The 18,259-nt window shown below is 38.8% G+C and overlaps 1 protein-coding gene across 3 annotated transcripts in view; it reads right to left on the bottom strand.

Annotated features, from left to right (window-relative positions):
- TMTC4 (transmembrane O-mannosyltransferase targeting cadherins 4) overlaps positions 1-18,259 on the bottom strand; it is a 52,916-nt gene that overhangs the window by 14,510 nt on the left and 20,147 nt on the right. For all 3 annotated transcript variants that reach the window (XM_026121609.2, XM_026121610.2, XM_064504344.1), the window contains 6 exons: positions 12,634-12,731; positions 9,037-9,129; positions 7,216-7,377; positions 6,231-6,433; positions 4,661-4,832; positions 4,423-4,554 (listed from right to left, as the gene is read on the bottom strand). In XM_026121609.2, coding sequence (XP_025977394.1) covers positions 4,423-4,554; positions 4,661-4,832; positions 6,231-6,433; positions 7,216-7,377; positions 9,037-9,129; positions 12,634-12,731 — 860 coding nt within the window. The remainder of the gene's footprint in view (positions 1-4,422; positions 4,555-4,660; positions 4,833-6,230; positions 6,434-7,215; positions 7,378-9,036; positions 9,130-12,633; positions 12,732-18,259) is intronic.

Below are 18,259 nucleotides of genomic sequence, written 5' to 3'. Positions count from 1 at the left end.
GAGAAAAAAAGTATTTCCCTATCCAAAAACATGACACACAAACCAATTTCTCTTTTTTTTTTTTCAAAGCAGCGTAGGAAGAAACTGAAATGTAGTATCTTCTAGGAAGTACACCCCCTCAGCTGAAACACTACTACTATCACCTATTTTATTCCCTCTTCCTGGCCACTTCTAATCAAAATATGAACATTTGCTGAAAAGGATGGAGACAGAGCACAGATGTTAAAATTTCTACAGAAACATGCAGATACCTCTGTTCAGTGCCAGCCTCTTACATCAAACACTTTTCTCTTTCCTCTGCTACTGAAATTTTGTTTTCTAAATAATAACAAAACAAAGCCTTTTTTATTTTCCCATTTTGTTTGTGCAGTTAATGTTGTCTAAAGGTACTACTGTATGACTGCATTCACGTATGAGAAAATCTGACATCTAAAATGTTATCCATGTGACAAAAAAAGAATATAGCCTATCTAAATGTGGCCTACAGCATTTAAAGTATCTTCTGTAGCAGGTATTCTCCCTTTGATATACAGCATTGAAAAGAATCCTCACTATATAAAGGAACACTCTCTAGAGCAGCTGTATAAATCCTGAAACAGTTAGTTGTGAATCTTGTTCTGTCACAAAGAGTTTTTACAAGACCTTCAAATACAGTACAGAAGGAAGTCTTACAAACTCTGTTGTATATTTGTCAGTATTACCACAACTCGTATTTGACAAACTTATATCTATAATCACATTTTGCATGAAGCATCAAATACAAAGTTACCAGTCTCAGTATCTCAAGGCAGACTGCTAGTAACACATTCTATTGGAAGTATCATAAAAACTTCCCTGTTCATTATTGTAGAAGAGTTATTACTGAAATGGCTTTATTTTCTTATTATGTTTATTACCTGCTATCCTGTAAAGAAAAGCCATCAGCAAAGAAGTACAGATTATGTACAGAATATTAATAATTTACAATCATTTAAATTCAGTTATTTCAAATCTAGGAAAAGAAAAAGATACTTAATATATTTAATGATGCTATTACACTTATTTTTTTTTAGATAATCAATAAGAGAAAGTTACCCAGAAATAAGAACTCTCTCTGAATTCTTAAAAACTTCTGTAGCTTTGCTAAAAGACAAGAAAAAGTAACTTGGCATTTCTAACAGTAGCTAATTTCATGACAAAAAAGCCAACAAGATGAGTATTCTCAGGAATAATCTTCAAAAGGAATAAGGTAGTTACCTTAGAGATGAGCAGTAATACAGTGATATCCAGAAACAGTGAACAGCAGCAGTTCAAACCTCAAAGCCAAAATTGCATGTAACTTCAGGTATCCACACCTGAGCTAGTTGTCTAGACTTCTTTTATAATCAATGGAGAAGAAATCACACCGATCTACAGTGCAGTCGTTCTGGCCTGTGTCAGGCATCTACCTCAAGATGATGATGAACCACGTGCCAAATGGGGCTGTTTGTCCTCCCTACTTATAAAGGGAGCCTGATTCGCTCAGATGAAGATAGTAAAGCCCATCCCAATACTCTAACATAGTGAAACATTGCCTGGGGGTAGTCATACTTTACTGTAGCCTGTAATTAGATATTCTAGTACTTTAAAGAGCCCTCCAGGATTAACTTGTAACACACTGACACCAATGGGAAGACTACCAGGTAGATCCAGTGGGCCCTTTCTGAGCCATAGGACTGAATTATTCCAGATTTATAAACTACTTATAACAGATAATCAACATATCAGAAGAAGACAGTCTCCATAACTCTTCACAAAATTCACTTTAATAGAAACAAGCCAGGCCTCATTTTAAGTCATGTTAGTCTTTACCACCATTGAGCTCCAGGAATTCAGTGAATCTACACTATATGAAAAAAAGTGATGAGAGGAAATGGAATATACAGGCTCCTTCTGTTCAGCTAACAAAAATACTGCCAAATGTGTTCAAAATGTATACTATTTCAATCTGACAACCTTTCAAACCAGCTTAAGTGTAGAAGCAAGTTAAAATGAGTAAAATGCTCCTGGGCATATTCAACCTAAAGCCACAGCATGCTTCTCTCTAAACAATTTTTTTTTAATTTTATATATTTATAAATCTGTAACATTCTCTTTAAACATGGAGCTGCCTTTTCTGCATTGAGAACTTTTAAAAAATGTCAAAATCTTTGCAGCTTTCTTATGGTATCTGATTTCCAATAAATTTTAAGATCCTTGGGCCACCTTTATCAATGTTGATGCTAAAGTTCATTCTCTTGAGCCAGATGCATCCATCACTCAAGGGAGGAGATTCACTACTCTGCCAGACAATCTGATTTACTGCAGTTTCCACACCTCCATGTGAAGAGATGTTTAAAGGAAGTGAGTCTGAAATTAGAAAAGGCATTGCTATATGTACTTGTTACTCAATATCAAGATAAGTTTATTCTTCACTGCTCACATGCACATAATCTGGAATTGAAAAGAGCTACACTACAGACCTTGAACTAGGAGCTGCAGCTTTTGTTGGTACTTGGGAGACAACTGGAGATTCAAGGACCCTGCTATGTAAGGGAAGTAAAGCCATGACCATGTGTTACACATATTAAAGATGTTCCTAACAAAAAGAAAAGTTGTTATTTAAATTCCATCTTTTGGTCTGCATCAACCTCCCACTCGAATAAATGGGACAATGAAAGGTCCTATGGAATCATTTTTAAAGGAAGTCTACAATTTCAAGACAGAAACAGAACATCATTATACCTAGTTCCAATATTTAAATTTGTATTTGTAAAAACTGAGTAAATAAAGCTGAGTCTGTAAAGAAAAATGAGATTGGCTCTCACACACAGACTTGGTTATGATCTTGCCTAGCAGAATTCTCTACCACTGCAATTTCAAATTTTGCACTCCTCAAGCAAAACTGGAATGTGAGCCTATACAAACTCCATGTTCACATCACCATGCTCTCCATTTGTATAAGGTGTCACTACCAGCAGTACAGCTCAGGCATGTCTGCATGGCCCAGTGTTGACAAACACAAGCTCATTTTCCCTGTACACTCGCTGGCTTTTAACCAGCTGCATTAGTTCAGCAGCTTGCACACAGCTTATCAGCTCAAGCACAGCACTGTGCGAACACAACTACACAGCTTCCCAGCCAGACATGGCTCTTGTCCAAGTAGTTTGGAGCACAGGCAAAGAGAGCATGGATCTGTCTAAAGTACCCTTACCACGGCGGATGGATGGAGCTACACATAAAGAAACAGACTGCATTTGCTGCCTTTATAGAATGCACTTGTTATCCAGAATACAAGACATACTGAGGTCATCATTAAAAAGGAGATGTTTGCCCACCACTGCCACACAATAAAATACAACAGTTCTTCTTCTACGTACTGAAATCTGAAATTACTGAAAGATACCACTGGCCAAATAAAATGGCCAAAACTGCTTTTTAGACTTCACTGCTGCATATTTGAATTCTAGTAGATGCTAAGTTCATTATTCTGCTTGGAAAACATAGCATTCACAGGCTTCAACTTAAGCTCTGTATCTTGATCCATATTTTCTAGATACCACTCTAGATTACAGAAATCTGATCTTTTAAAACATCAGTATTTTTGTTGACAAGCTGAGCCTTCTTACTCCCAGGCTCTTACCAGACGGTCTGTGCTAAAATTCAGACATCATCAGGGGCCTGCGGTATGCTTTGACAAATTCCAGTCTCAGCTATCAAAGGACCACTGTGGAGTTCACCTACCTGCAGGCGCGGTTCAGTCTTCTACGCCAGACACTGGTGTTCACCTCAGTAACACATCCCATCTAGCCCCACCTCCTGCTTGCTTCCTCACTAAGCCTTGCAAGGAATATGGCAGTTTTCCTCAGTGCATATGACTCTAGCCCAATCACCCACTGTAAAAGAGCAGGAGTGGGAGCAAAGATTTTACCCCCAGATTTTGCAATTACACGGATGATAAGATGCTTTCTCCCTTAGCTGTGCTGGCTACTAGACACACCATTGGAAGGTACACAAAAAGGATTCTAAAAACACAGCAAAGGAATTATCCAGGTGAATACACTACTATAACTTAATTTTCTTTCCCTTTGACATTTTTTTGTAATAAACTGCAATTATGCATGCAATTGTTTTAGTATATTGTACTAGCAGAACATCTGATTTGACTAGATGCCATTGCTGAAGTGTATTTTCCCCCGCCCCCAAGTTCTGAATTACACTACTGTAATTTGAATTGCACGGTATTTTGACTATGCTACCACTATAATTTAGGTCTGACATGTTAATGTCATATTCTTGCACCAAGCAAGACTCTGAGTTACACTGCACCACAATATACTAACTATGCAAAACACCTCCTCTCCTCCAAAATTCAAAACAACTAAAAAAAAAAAAAAAAGATGAAAGTCCACATGACTAACTTACTTTTGCATTGAGAGGGCACACAGACAGCGCACTCCTAAAAAGCTGTTCTTCTGACCTCCACTGACTGCTGCGGAGAGCACTGCGCATGACATTTATCAACAAGATTCCAAGTACTGCAGCGGCAAGAATTTTCTTAAGAAAAGAGAGACGAGTTAAGAATCAAACCAAAATCCAACAGCATAGTAACTATTAAACTGAAGCACTTCTTCATCATCTGTACTGACTGTGTTGATGGTACCTTTTTCTTGGCTTTCTTACTCAAGAGACTAAATCCATATGTAAACAGAATACAATATCCAATGCTGGGGAGGTAGATGACTCTCTCTGCAACAACAAATCCTACTCGGAAGAACAGGTTACTTGCAGGAAGAAAAGGGATAATAAGAAATCCAAGTCCCAGTGTAAGAATTCTGCAAACAAGAAGCAAATTCTCAAATTAACCATAAATCTTACCAAAAGTACCTTTTCCATTTACATATAAACTTTATTTAGAAATTGTAAAAAGCTGTGTGTACAGAACAGGGCATTCCAAAGTAGCTTCTGGGAGCTAGATAAAAAAATCAGATTAAGTTTTAACAAGTTTCAATGAGGTTTTGACTCTTCAATCCCACAGGCACCTTTGAAATTCTAGCTAGAATGCCCAGAAAAGCAATGTTCAAACTTCCCCACCAGAAAATGGCCCCGTTAATCATTAACGATATAATTCCCATTTAAAATATACAGAGAAGAAAAGTAATGGTAAAAGCTACATATCTAGTTTTAAAATTAGCAAGACAGTAATACAGGGAAAAAAAATTTATCACTGTCAAAGAGGAAATTTAGATACACCTCCTACTGAGAGTTTTCTTTCCTAACAAAGACATCAAACAATACAGTAGAATCCACTGTGCTTAACTACCTGAAAATCATTGTGGCTCTTTCTACAGCCAGTGGAGACAGGCACTTTTGAGGGCAGTTTGTCCTCCTTGTTCTAGGTATCTGTGTTAGGATGAGTAACTCTCAGTAGGTATGTCTCTATGGACTACAGTGAGCCTACATGACTGAGACTAGATACCTAACTTTTTGATAGCTAACCTTACAGAATATGAACCCCATATCTGTGTTAGGTGTTGCTATAAAGGCTATAGACCACCAGGGCAGTTTTCTACTCTAATTTATTTGTAATAAAACTCTGTATTGTAATGTAGAAGTGTCCTATTTCGCTTCCCCCCGCCTCCCCAAGTGTCCTAGGCCTTTACTGTCTCTATTAACTTGTTAGTATAAAACTGCTCAGCAGTACTGGGTTATTGAATTTCTTTATACTAGAAAGTATGATATCACTTTTAAGAAGAATTCTACCCCTCTCCAAAAAGATATTATCTGTGCAAATGAGTATGGAAACAGAGGAAAGCAAGGCAGGTAGGATGCTAGCATTTAACTGATGGCCAGCATTTCTACCTTTTTTCAAGACACCTCTCCTCTCTCTTACATTACTACAAGAGAAGAATAAAGGGGAAGGGGTACTACACTCTGTTCTGACCACAAATTACTTTTTAACACCTAGAGTGCTAAGGATCTCAAAATGCTATTTCAGGAGAAAAATAAAGCAGCCATCCATACCTCCCCCTCCAAGTGTGCTTCCCACTAGTCAGCGTACAGTGATGAGCACAAATTGGGAGAAAACTGTAATGACAGCTATAAATATTTATTTGAACTACATTTGCTAGATACTGGTTCCAGTGAATTGGCAAAATTATCAATACTGGATTTAACAAAATAACACTGTACTCAAGTTGGCTGGGCATTTAAAATTCATCACTGTCTCTTACCTTCTCTTATGGCTGTCTTCTGAGCACAGAGCTTGGCATATCAGGCCAATTAGGCAGAACCAAAGTGCTGCTAGTGCAATTATCCTCCAGTCGCTGACGGATTTAATGAGGGGTATGCAGCCCATTGACCAATCAAAACACAGCCACCAGGGACACAACAGCAACCATGCATTCAACGAATAGTAGTAATTATAGTTTATAGCCTGTCAGTCAAAAAGAAAACAAACATTTATTTGACGCTAAACTTAAGGTTCTTCTCTTTAGTTCTTCTCTTTGTTACCATTCCCCTTATCACAAAATACATCTGATATAATAAAAAGGGGCCTTAAATACTGTTAAATTACAACTAGTTATATATCCATTAATTTTACAGCTGTGAAATTAAATTATTTTACTGTTTTTTTTTTTTTACATAGTTAAGTGCTTCTCTTATTCAGAGCAGGGACACAACTCTATGCTGTACAACCAATACCCACATGTAAAAAGAATCATCTCACACAACAGGAGGAAATGTTAAAAGACAACACCCACTGTCTTCACCCTTCATTCTCCATCTCCAGAAACAGCCTTAATGCAGCCAGAGGTGCAAAGCCAAAACATACTCCAAATGCACTAAAGCGGAAATTGATGTTACTTTCCTCAATTGTGAGAGAACAGATGAGGAGTCAAATACAGTATATGGAAAAGCGAGGAAAACCAGCAAGATCTAAATCCCATACATGGGAAAAGGAGTGAGTAAATGGAAACATACTTCAATGCATGCAGTGCATGTTAAACCGAAAGCAAAGAATATAAGGTACACTTTTTAAAAAAAAAAAAATGCAGAATATCATCTCAGCTGCAAAAAGGAAGGTGACTCATCACATATCTCAAAAAGTAAAGACTACCTGCTTTATTGTTTTTTGAAGCACTGAAAAGAAAATTCAATTTGATGACAAAGACAAACGTTTTGAATTGTCCAGAAAACAGCAGCTTCATGACTTACTCTCACTAGCAGACTATCTGCAAATGAAGCTGGGTTGTCTACTTCAGTAAAAGCCGGTGGCCCTGTGCCCATAATCCTCCAGCGTATATAAAGTATACTGGCCCCTCCAGACAACAGAAGAGTTATCCTGAAAAGCAGCCCCTTTCTTAACAGCCCAGAATTCTAGAGGAAAGAAAGAAAAAAAAATATAAAAACAGTTTTGTTCCTCTCCACTCTACATTCACCTTGTTTCCCCCATCTCACTCAGTGAGAAAAGAGACCATTCTTGTGCACTTTTGCTATTGGACTTGATATTTTCCTTATTTCTGCAATTACTGGGTTAAATTTTCTGTTACCTGGCTCTGAAGGAAGTATTTCACCTGCTTGCTTTACGGTGATATAGTTTACCACTATCAGAGAACAGGAAAGGTACTGTGCCTTACCAAGTGTGTGTAAGCACCTACTGTATTACGGGAAGCCAATAACGACTCAAATGAAGAAAAGCAAGGAATTCCCTCGAAAGCTTTTCTATGCTACTTTCATTGACTAATTTAAAAATGCATTTTAAAAATAATTTCATTTCCACATGGATCAGGAAGGAAAACACTTTTCTTCAATAAGTCTCTCTTCTACAAATCCTTAGCAACTCTATAGTTGATGGAATTTTACAAACCAATTTCTGATAGGGATTTTGAGCAGAATACAGCTATTGGTATTCAGCACATTGGATTGATCTATCCTTTCTTCTTAAAAGTGAGGACAGCTGATTTGTGAATTTAGCTTTAAATAGCTATGCCTAGCTGACCCTTCCTCACAGAAAGAGTTTTTCTCCACTTAGGTCTGTTTAGAGGTGAAATTACATGAGTGTATACAAGAAAGCTGTTGTTTCAGTTCTAGAGATTATACTTTCAACGATTTCCTTCCTTAAGCTCCTCAAGAACATTCCCACTTCACTCTGTAGAGGAATTTAAGAGTCTCATAGGACCTGTGCTATTCAGAAATGTGAGCAAACTTCTCTGCAATTAAACCATTGGCCCATGCAAAGTCCAATGAATATTATTCTGCCTCAATGAACCCTGCATGGGAAAGGCAAATGACTTGGTGCACATCTGCTGCTGAACAGTAGTGATGTTCTAGTAGGCTGATGGACTATTTGTTTGCTTACAAATGTTTTTGAGGCTGATTATTTCTGCAATTTGTTTGCCAGTGTGGATGCTAGGTGCCAAATTCCACTTGAGCTGATACCAGATATCAACAAAGTGATATCAATAGAAGTCAGAAGTTCACTATTTAGTGATTCAGTACTTAACTAATTTTTCTTTCAAGCTCTTACTAGGTATTCTTCAGAATATACATTACCAAATAGAAGAGAAAAGAGTATTATACTTTAGTGGGGTTGAGAAAGTAGGTATAATAATCTTTTTATTTACTTTTCAAATGTCTATTTAAATATCTCATTTGTAAATCTGAAAAAATAGCGTTCTCTCTACTCTGATCAAACAAACTGTGTTAGACATCCATTTTAGGTGTCTAGCTACTGACCCTGCAGAATTTGTTGCATCAAGCAGTTAGTTTTTCCAAGCATACAGACACCATATTTTTAAGACACTGCCGGGAGATCTGTGTAATGGATTTCTGTATTCAATGCACTTTAGATTTTCTTCCATTGCCACTCATGTTGCTGCCAAGATATCATAGCACATTGCCCTTTTTAGCTGACTGAAAATACCTCTAATTTTTCTTTAATTCTCCCCCCACCCCAAAAAGCCAGAAGTTGCATCCTTGTCTTTTGGTACATGACTGTCTGAATAACAAGAATGAGCAAACCCCTGGAACACTCACCTCCAATGACTTGTCTTTATGCAGTAACCTTTGAACAAACTCTAAAACATTCAGCTTGTTAATCACCAGTGCATCAAATACCGCATTCAAACCCTAAGCAATCAAGAGAAAAATAAGAGCATAAATAGGGCAGCTAACCCCAAATATATTTTTAAATGTACCTTTAATTCCACTTCTACAATCAATTATCACACATCTTCATTCTGATTCAAAAAAGTAGATACATGCTTTGGTGATAATGAGGGCAGAATTACTGCTAGGTGGTAAATTAAGAGCCTGGGCTCCAAGTAGAGCATCCATGTTAACATAATGAGGATTCTCCTGCTACATGCAGTAACACTTCAGGGAATACCCTGTACCAGCCAGCTAGACCCCATATGTACAGTCACAGTGTTACTGACCCACTTATCTGCTTCCTGCCTTCTTTCCTAAATGTTCTGTAGTGTAAATGCTGCAGTCAAAACATGAGACTTCTGTCAATAAGGTAGTTTCTTTAAGCCTTCTACTTATTTTTGCTATGCAGCAGGGCATCTTTTGACTGTCAGGTTTCAAAAATACTATTTTTGTGACTATTGTCACAACAAAAGCCCAGATGGATTTACAGAGGTATCAGGCTTGTGTTTCTTGCAATTATACCAATTAGCAGTGGAAGATACTGAAAAAAAAATTGCAAAATTCTGTGTCTCATCAGCCACTACACATAAAACTAGAGCCTATTCAGTGCTTAGCAGGACTACACTTGCACACACTCCTCCCAATCAAACAAAATATATCCAGGAATAATTCTGTTGGGGTTAACGGAGCTACACCAGTGAAATACACTATTAACAGTTCCTTGTTCAGTTTCAGTAATCATCACAGAATTACAGAATGGTTGAGGCTGGAAGAACCTCTGGAGATCATCTAGTCCAACCCCCCTGCTCAAGCAGGGTCACCTAGAGCATGTTGCCCAGGACCCTGTCCAGACAACTTCTGAATATCTCCAAGGACAGAGACTCCACAACCTCTCTGGACAACCTCTTCCAGTGCTCAGTCACTCTCACAGTCAAAAAGCTTTTCCTCACGTTCAGGCGGAACTTCCTCTGCTTCAGTTTGTGCCTGTTGCTTCTCATTGTAGTGCTGGGCACCACTGAAAAGAGTCTGGCCCCATCCTCTTGACACTCTCCCTTCAGATACTTATACATAGTGGTAAGATCCCTCCCTCAGTCTTCTCTTTGCCAGGCTGAACAGGCCCAGCTCTCTCAGCCTTTCCTCATAGGAGAGATGCTCCAGTCCCCTAAGCATCTTTGGAGCCCTACGCTGGACTCGCTCCAGTAGCTCCATGTCTCTCTCATACTGGGAAGCCCAGAAGTGGACACAGTACTCCAGATGCAGCCTCACCAGGGCTGAGAAGAGCAGGAGGATCACCTCCCTCGACCTGCTGGCAACACTCTGCCTAATGCAACTCAGGATACCATTGGCCTTCTTGGCCACAAGGGCACATTGCTGGCTCATGGTCAAATTGCTGTTTCACCAGGACCCCAAGGTCCTTCTCTGCAGAGCTGCTTTCCAGCAGGTCAGCCCCCAGCCTGTACTAGTGCATGGGCTTATTGCTCCCCAGGGGCAGGACTCTGCACTTGCCTTTGTTGAACTTCATGAGGTTTCTCTCTGCCCATCTCTCCAGCCTGTCCAGGTCCCTCTGAATGGCAGCACAGCCCTGTGGGCTGTGTATCAGCCACTCCTCCTAGTTTTGTATCTTCTACAAACTTGCTGAGGGTGCACTCTGTCCCTTCATCCAGGTCATTGATGAATAAGTTGAACAGGACTGGGGCCAGTATTGACCCCTGGGATACACCGCTAGCTACAGGCCTCCAACTAGACTGCACTACTGAGCACAACCCTCTGAGCTCTGCCTTTCAGCCAGTTCTCAGTCCACCTCACTGTCTGCTAATCTATCCTGGCACTTCCTGAGCTTGCCTATGAGGATGTTATGGGAGACAGTGTCAAAAGCCTTCCTGAAGTCAAGGTAGACAACATCCACTGCTCCCCCCTCATCTACCCAGCCAGTCACCTCATTGTAGAAGGCTATCAGGTTGGTTAAGCATGATTTCCCCTCGGTGAATCCATGCTGACTACTCTTGATCACCTTCTTATCCTTCACATGCTTAGAGATGGCATCCAGGATGAGCTGCTCCATCACTTTTCCAGGGATCAAGGTGAGGCTGACTGGCCTGCAGTTCCCTGGGTGGTCCTCCTTGCCCTTTTTGAAGAGTGGAGTGACATTAGCCTTCTTCCAGTCCTCAGGCACCTCTCCTGTTCTCCATGTCCTTTCAAAGATGATTGAGAGTGGCCTAACAATGACATCTGCCAGCTCCCTCAGCACTCGTGGGTGCATCCCATCAGGGCCCGTGTACTTGGGGATGTCAAGTTTTCCTAAATGATCTCTAACCCAATCCTCCTTAACCAAGGGAAAGCCTTCCTTGCTCCAGACTTTCTCCCTGGTCACCAGGGTCTGGGATTCCTGAGGGCTGGTCTTAGCAGTAAAGACTGAAGGGAAGAAGGCATTCAGTATCTCTGCCTTCTCTGTATCATTCATCACCAGGGCCCCTGCGCCATTCAGCAGCGGGCTCACATTCTCCCTAGCCTTCCTTTTCTTACTGACGTATTTTAAGCCCTTCTTGCTGTCCTTGACATCATCATCCTAGCAATGCAACAGGAAACAAACAAAAACCCAGATCAAATAACAATTCTGTGTCTGCCAGCTAAGACAGTTACTTCATGCCACTAAAAGAAATGACCACACCATGCTCTAAAAGAACTTGTCTCACAGATACCTTTGAAAAACACATCAGCCTACAAACATCTATTTAAAAAATAACACTGCAAAGCAAGATATTTTCTTTAATTTCTCCCTTTCTTTTCTAACAAGGAGGGTCTTTGCTGCAAATAATTCCCCTGTTTCTGTTTCTTTATCCTTTTCAATTAAAGCTAGGAATGAGATTTATTTATAAAGATAAATGTCTACGTAAAAGGTATAAATCACCAGTGTAGCATCTCAAGCTGGCTGACTCAGAACAGAATGTCTTCACCAAAGTAACGAAAAGCAAGAGTGCAACAAACATGAAAAGTAAATACATGTGCTTGCATACACAGAATATTGCAAAACAGACTTAAATAAGGAACAGAAAGAAGAGAATCTGCATGAGAAATATATAAGCAATGGACCTACTTCTGTCTATGCTGTTCATGTCTTTGTTCATAGCCTTCAAGGAGAGCTTGTAGGCCCACTAACAGGCCTAGGATGACAATTATACACTCAAGAACAAGGTCAACCAACGGTACACAGTGAAATTAATACTGGAAAGCCTTTAAATTTTGCAAGAAATAAACAGGTACATGCAACTTGCTCACAAAAGATAAGATGAAGAATTCCAACAGATAGTCTGGATATGAGGCTGCTCTTCTAGAATATTGCTTTTTGTTAACATTAACTAGTTTTCTGAACAGAACAAAAAAGTTTGTATGCAGCTAGCTATGGAGAAGACTCATTTTTGTAGGTGTTATAATTGCACCCAATAGATCCTATGGTCAAAATTCAGTCAATTAGAGCATTCTTACCAGTATTGTAATTCCTTGTTCTTTGCACAGCATAGCTACTGCACCTAGGAGAACACTCATCAACACCCAGAATAGGGAAAAATGGTGTCCTTCCTTATCTGTTAACAAAAAGCACGCCATAACATTAGGTTTATACATTTAAAGACAAAAGTAGAAACTTCACTAAAAAAAATACAGCATTTAATCTTGCAATCTTTTCTACCAGTCAAGATCTGGATACAGAGACTTAAAAGTACAGAGTGCCTCCTGCAATATGCTGGCATTTGACCCTTTATTGTAGTAATTTTCTATTCTCAGAGACATTAGAAATCTCCCTGTTTGCTAGATGTTTTAGCTAGACTAATTAGATTGGCAGAAGCTTCACATAACTTCCACAACTCCTCATCTGCAAAGGTTAATTCCCAATATACACATTTATCATCCTTAGTAGCTACAGCTCTGTCATTACTGGCCACTCTCTTCCAAGTTACCACAGAATAAAAAATTTTCTTATGATTATACACAAACGGTTTTAACTGTAGCCTAATTTACAAAGGCACAATGAACTGCTTCTCCAGGGCTGCTGCATTTAGGTAGTACCTCATGCCATTTCATTAGCACTGCAACGGAATGTCATGGAGCTCAATGATTTCAGCATCTGAGCAGGGAAGCACTTAATTCTTGCACTCAGGAAGCATGGTTTTCCAGCAGGGTGAGAAACTCTGGGGTTAAGAGATCAAGAACAGCTACAGATTCTAGTCAAAGAAAGAATCTTCAAAGATTGCACTATGTAGCTGATTCTGGATACTACAAGCAGGCATTTCTGAGATTGATATGACAATAAGCTCTACTTCAGCCAAGACACTATCACAGAGACAGCACATGGGTACTTCACATAAATGCGTATCTGCCACAATCTCTACTCCACAGGTGCAAGCCACGGAGTGTCTTGATTCAAGCAACATTCTTGACATGGGCTCTACAGCAATCATAAGAATCAATCTTTCACTTGGCATGAGAAAAAACAAAGTTGAACTCAATTCATTGACTAAACCATTTCTTGCTTTCCTTGATCTCTAGAGCAGTTCTTTCCTAATGCTAATGCAGGTTTGACCATCAATACTTGAAGGAAATTGCAATACTGATCTATGGAATGGGTAAACTGCAGAAGAAAGACTTACTTCACCAGAAGTAAGCATCTACACCTGAGCTAGTACACTAGGCATCTTTTCTAACTGGTGGAGAGAAGGAGATACATTTACAGATTCAGTTACCTAATTAAATATAGATCTATACATTTCATTAGACATGACTTATTCTCTTCACTGATTATAAAAGGAAAATAGTCTGTAAGTCTACTAGTTAATGCCTACTTTGGGTCAGACACACACTATCACAAGTGTGCACAGGACCTGCTGAGGCTGGCCTCCTGTTTCATATTGAAGCGGAATACTTCAGAGTGGCAAAGAACAGAATTTTGCATAAAAATATGTGGAATAAGAGGTTTTGAAGTTGCTGCTAGCAGCCCCTTCTTACCTAAGACTTGGAGCTCCAATAGAGCGAATATTAAGATGTTAAGAGATTCATCACTGCAGCAAAATCTAGTGTTTCATTTGTTTCTTCTCCTTCCACCCCATCAACCCCAAATTATGTCTTCACATGTGAGGTAAGACTTAAGATGAGACTTGCAGATGCTTTAAAATGAAAAGAAAACCTTCTGAAAGAAAGAAATCATACACATCTGAATAATAACAAAACATAAAAATACAAAATATAATGGCTAAATGAAAGAAAAATTGTAACTAAAAACACACAATGATGAAACTCCAACTCAAGTCAATTATTCAGAGGAACTGAGGGTTTTCAGGGTTGCATGCATGAACACAAGGAGGTAGAGGTTTCAACTTCCTTTCTATGAGCTTTGCTAAGAATAAAAGGGAGCTATCCTAAATACACCCCTTGAAGAAGATCTTTAGCTCTTCAGACTCTGCTTGCAGTACTACAGACTGTCCAGCAAGTTCATGAAACTATGTTTATTTTTTAAAGCAGAAGGTGCAGAAAGCAACTGGAGAAACACTTATCTATATTTTACAATGGAAATAAACTAGTTGAGAGAACGTGAATCTCTCACATTTGGATGGAAGGCAAGATAATTGACAGTGATCACAAAATGACAATCAGTCATTCTTAGTGACGGTAAAAGGGAGAGCAGTGAATGAAGCCAATGGACTTCACTGAGTTTACTTAAATTTGCTTTCTTGAACTGTGAGACTTCTTCCCAGAATCAAGAAGGGAAAAGAAGTCAGGACATCTGAGCACTCCTCAAAGAAGCACTATTTGGTGCACAAATATGAACTATCTGAACATGGTGGAAGGCAAGGAGTACAGTAAGAGACCAACATGGGTGATTAACAAATGCTTCGATGACTTGAAACTTAAGTAGTAATAGGAAAAAAGAAAATAGGTCAAATTACCAAGGACAAGTATAAAAACAGCACACATATATAGAAACGAACTTGGAAAGGTCATATCATGAAACAAGAAACAGTCAGCGATGCATGTGAAGAACAAGAGAAACCCAATTCCATAGATACTTCAGTAAAAAGAAGAACAGCCAGGAAGGATGTGTTCCAGTACTCAGTGAGAAAGCGAATGGACAAAGCCAAGAAAACAGAAGTGTTTTGTGCCTTTTTGCTTCAATTTTCACAAAGAGGTCAATTGTGATCAGATGGCTAACGCAACACCAGCAGGAACGGAGCAAGAACAAAAGCAAAATAGTGAACTACAGACACATAATTTATAGAGAAGTTAAACTGTTTTAAATTATAGCAGTTAATTAAATTTACTTCAACAGGTTCTATACATCCCAGAGTAACCTCAGGTGTTACCTTTAAGAAATCATGGAAAACATCTGAGATTGCAGAATAAATCAAACAGCAATGGAATAAGTCAAAAGCAATGCCTACTTTTAAAGGGGAAAGACATAGGAAAAGAAGAGCTAAGGAACCAAAGCTAAGCTGACTGATCTAAACTACCTAGGAAAGCACTCAGACAAAATATTTTCTAGGTGAATCTCTAGAAGATAAAAGATGATGATTAATCGCTTGCCAAAGACTTATATTAGCCATTCACATCAAACCAATATAAAGGGTCTTCTGGACAGAAGCAAACCTATAAACATCATATACCTTAACTTCAGGAAGGCATGAGAATGCCACTGGAGATAGTGTGAAATAAGCCAGAAAAACAGGGGCTGGATGAAATTATTATAGAATGGATATTAATAATCAGTTGGAAAACTACAGTAAGAGTCTAGTTCACTGTGAAAAATGGAAAGATACATTGTGGACAACTAGCTCTATTAGATATTTTAAAGAATAGGGATGAGGGAATAAGGAATATGCTGATTAAGTTCAGAAGTGCTGCCAGGCTAGGACGGCCAGAAAACATAGGACAGGATCAGAATTCCATTGACAAACTGGAGAAATGGTCTAGGGAAAATATTGGTAATAGAACGCCGTTCAATAGGCATAAATTCAAAGCTGTACAGAAACAGATTTGTCTTCTTGTGAACATCTGAAGTCTCAGATGCCAGGACTATCTCAGCATGCCAGGTGTAGCCAAGCTCAAGCACAAGCTCTCAAAGATGGTAAAAGCATCCAAAAGAAAAAAGACAAATAAATATCAAGATTTTCCCTCTAAAACCAAAATCACAGTCTCTCTATTTCCTGTTGTAGTCTCAAAAGGTCAATACCATCTTATGGTATGAACTGTAATATTATGAAATTTCATCAATTTGTGATTAAACTTCAAGGAGAGAAAATTTCAATTAAGAAACATATTATCTTTTGCTTGTTCCTGGGTCAATATGCAAAAATGCCCCCTCTACCCACACTACAGAAGACTCAGTAGTACACTAGGCTGGAAAAACTAATACAGAAGACTGGCATCCAGCAATGTTATCCATCAGTTTTTAACAGTGCTTTGAAAATGTAAAGCACTGCATAAGCACATTATTTTAAGACGCACACATGCCAACTGAAGTAATCAGTCTAACGAAGCACATTCATCTAACACTGTGCTGCTTTCCACCAGAAAGATCTTCTGTCAGAAAATGAAACCAATCTTTGGTTGGCACCTGTGCCTAGTTGAAACTGGTACACCATATTGTGAGTAGGCACTGTGCCACCTTAACAGATGGACAAGATTGTAAGCTTGCCAAAGAAACAGAGCATTCACTACTTTTTTTTTAAGCTAGAAAAATATAGTGCTTCTACACTAACATAAAAAGGGTGCTTAGCTGGCTCCCACTTAAGAGTACATTAAGTCTGAAAGTTGAGGGGATTCAGTGAAATACCTGTATGAGCCATTAAGAAACTAGGGTAGAGGGCTCCTCCACTCAGACTGCTGGATTTAAGTATCAATGTTCCTGAGCAACTCTGCATACACAAAGTGCCCTATAGTATGGAATTGATTGATTTGAAACTTATGAGCAGCACACTGTGATGATACACTCCACTTCCGCCTTTCTAAATGCTAATCCTATTTCTTCTGAGAGATCTTATTTTGCAGTATCCTATATCCACAAGTTAATGAAAACAGATTCCTCAGAATTTCAGGAGAGGAAGAAAAGTACTATGTTTTTAGAGTATCATGCTTACTTTAAAGTCAGACTAACAACAGCAAAAGAAAAAACCTCCAAAACAAAAAACCAAACAATAATTACCAGTTCTGACATTTGGCATTCAGCATTTTCTCCCTCAAAGCCAATTCATTCTGACACCCCATTATGGATCAATGGACCAGTTGCACAACTTAGGGCTTAGGCAGGGGACAGCTTGGAGACGTTTAAGAAGCCACCATCTTCAGGTGAAACACAATAACCAGTACTGTGAAAGCACCTACTCCTTTGAAAGGCAAAGCAAAAGAAGTTACATTGAACTCCTGCAGAAAAGTTTTATTTTTCACTGAAATAGACTACAAACATTCATATACACCACTGATAAGTCTTGCCTGCAGGGATGGTGTCTTTCAACTAAACTACCACAAATATTCATCTGACCAAGCTCTAAGATCTCCCTGCTTGTGCATTGCTAAGCAGAGAAGGAAGAATTATCTACTCTTACAGATGACATAAGAACTAAGGTAGAATTTACTTAAGCCTGAGATCTCCTTGTGGGTCTCCAACTCTCTGAATGCACATACTGTTGCGGTTCAACTCAGCATTTAACTTAATATTAAAACTACAATAGCAAATGCCATCTCTAAACATCTTCAAGCACCTCAAACGCATATATAGAGGCTACCATAGAGGTATAATCTACCACACCATGTTGAAGAAGCAAAATTTAGCATTAATTCTACAAAGAGTGCCTCTCCTCTGCCCATTAAAATAATAAAATGGATCGGATTTTCCACATACAAGTCCTCCCACCCAATGCGTGAAATCATGAACCGTGCACAGATGAAAATCAAGGTCCACATGTTTAACAATAATAAATACCCCTCGACCAATTGCAAAATAGCTAACTAGCTCCATGTATCTTGACAGTGATCTCTTTCACAAAGGTGACTTTAGCATTTCCAAATTAAAGAAAAATCTCCTTAATATATCTACAAAAACTTGTTGCTACAGTTTACTTTGCAT

This window comes from Dromaius novaehollandiae, chromosome 1, assembly GCF_036370855.1.
Source record: "Dromaius novaehollandiae isolate bDroNov1 chromosome 1, bDroNov1.hap1, whole genome shotgun sequence".
Lineage (NCBI taxonomy): Eukaryota > Metazoa > Chordata > Aves > Casuariiformes > Dromaiidae > Dromaius > Dromaius novaehollandiae.
The sequence above is the reverse complement of the archived record's forward strand: the minus strand, read 5'-3'. Positions and strand labels throughout refer to the sequence as shown.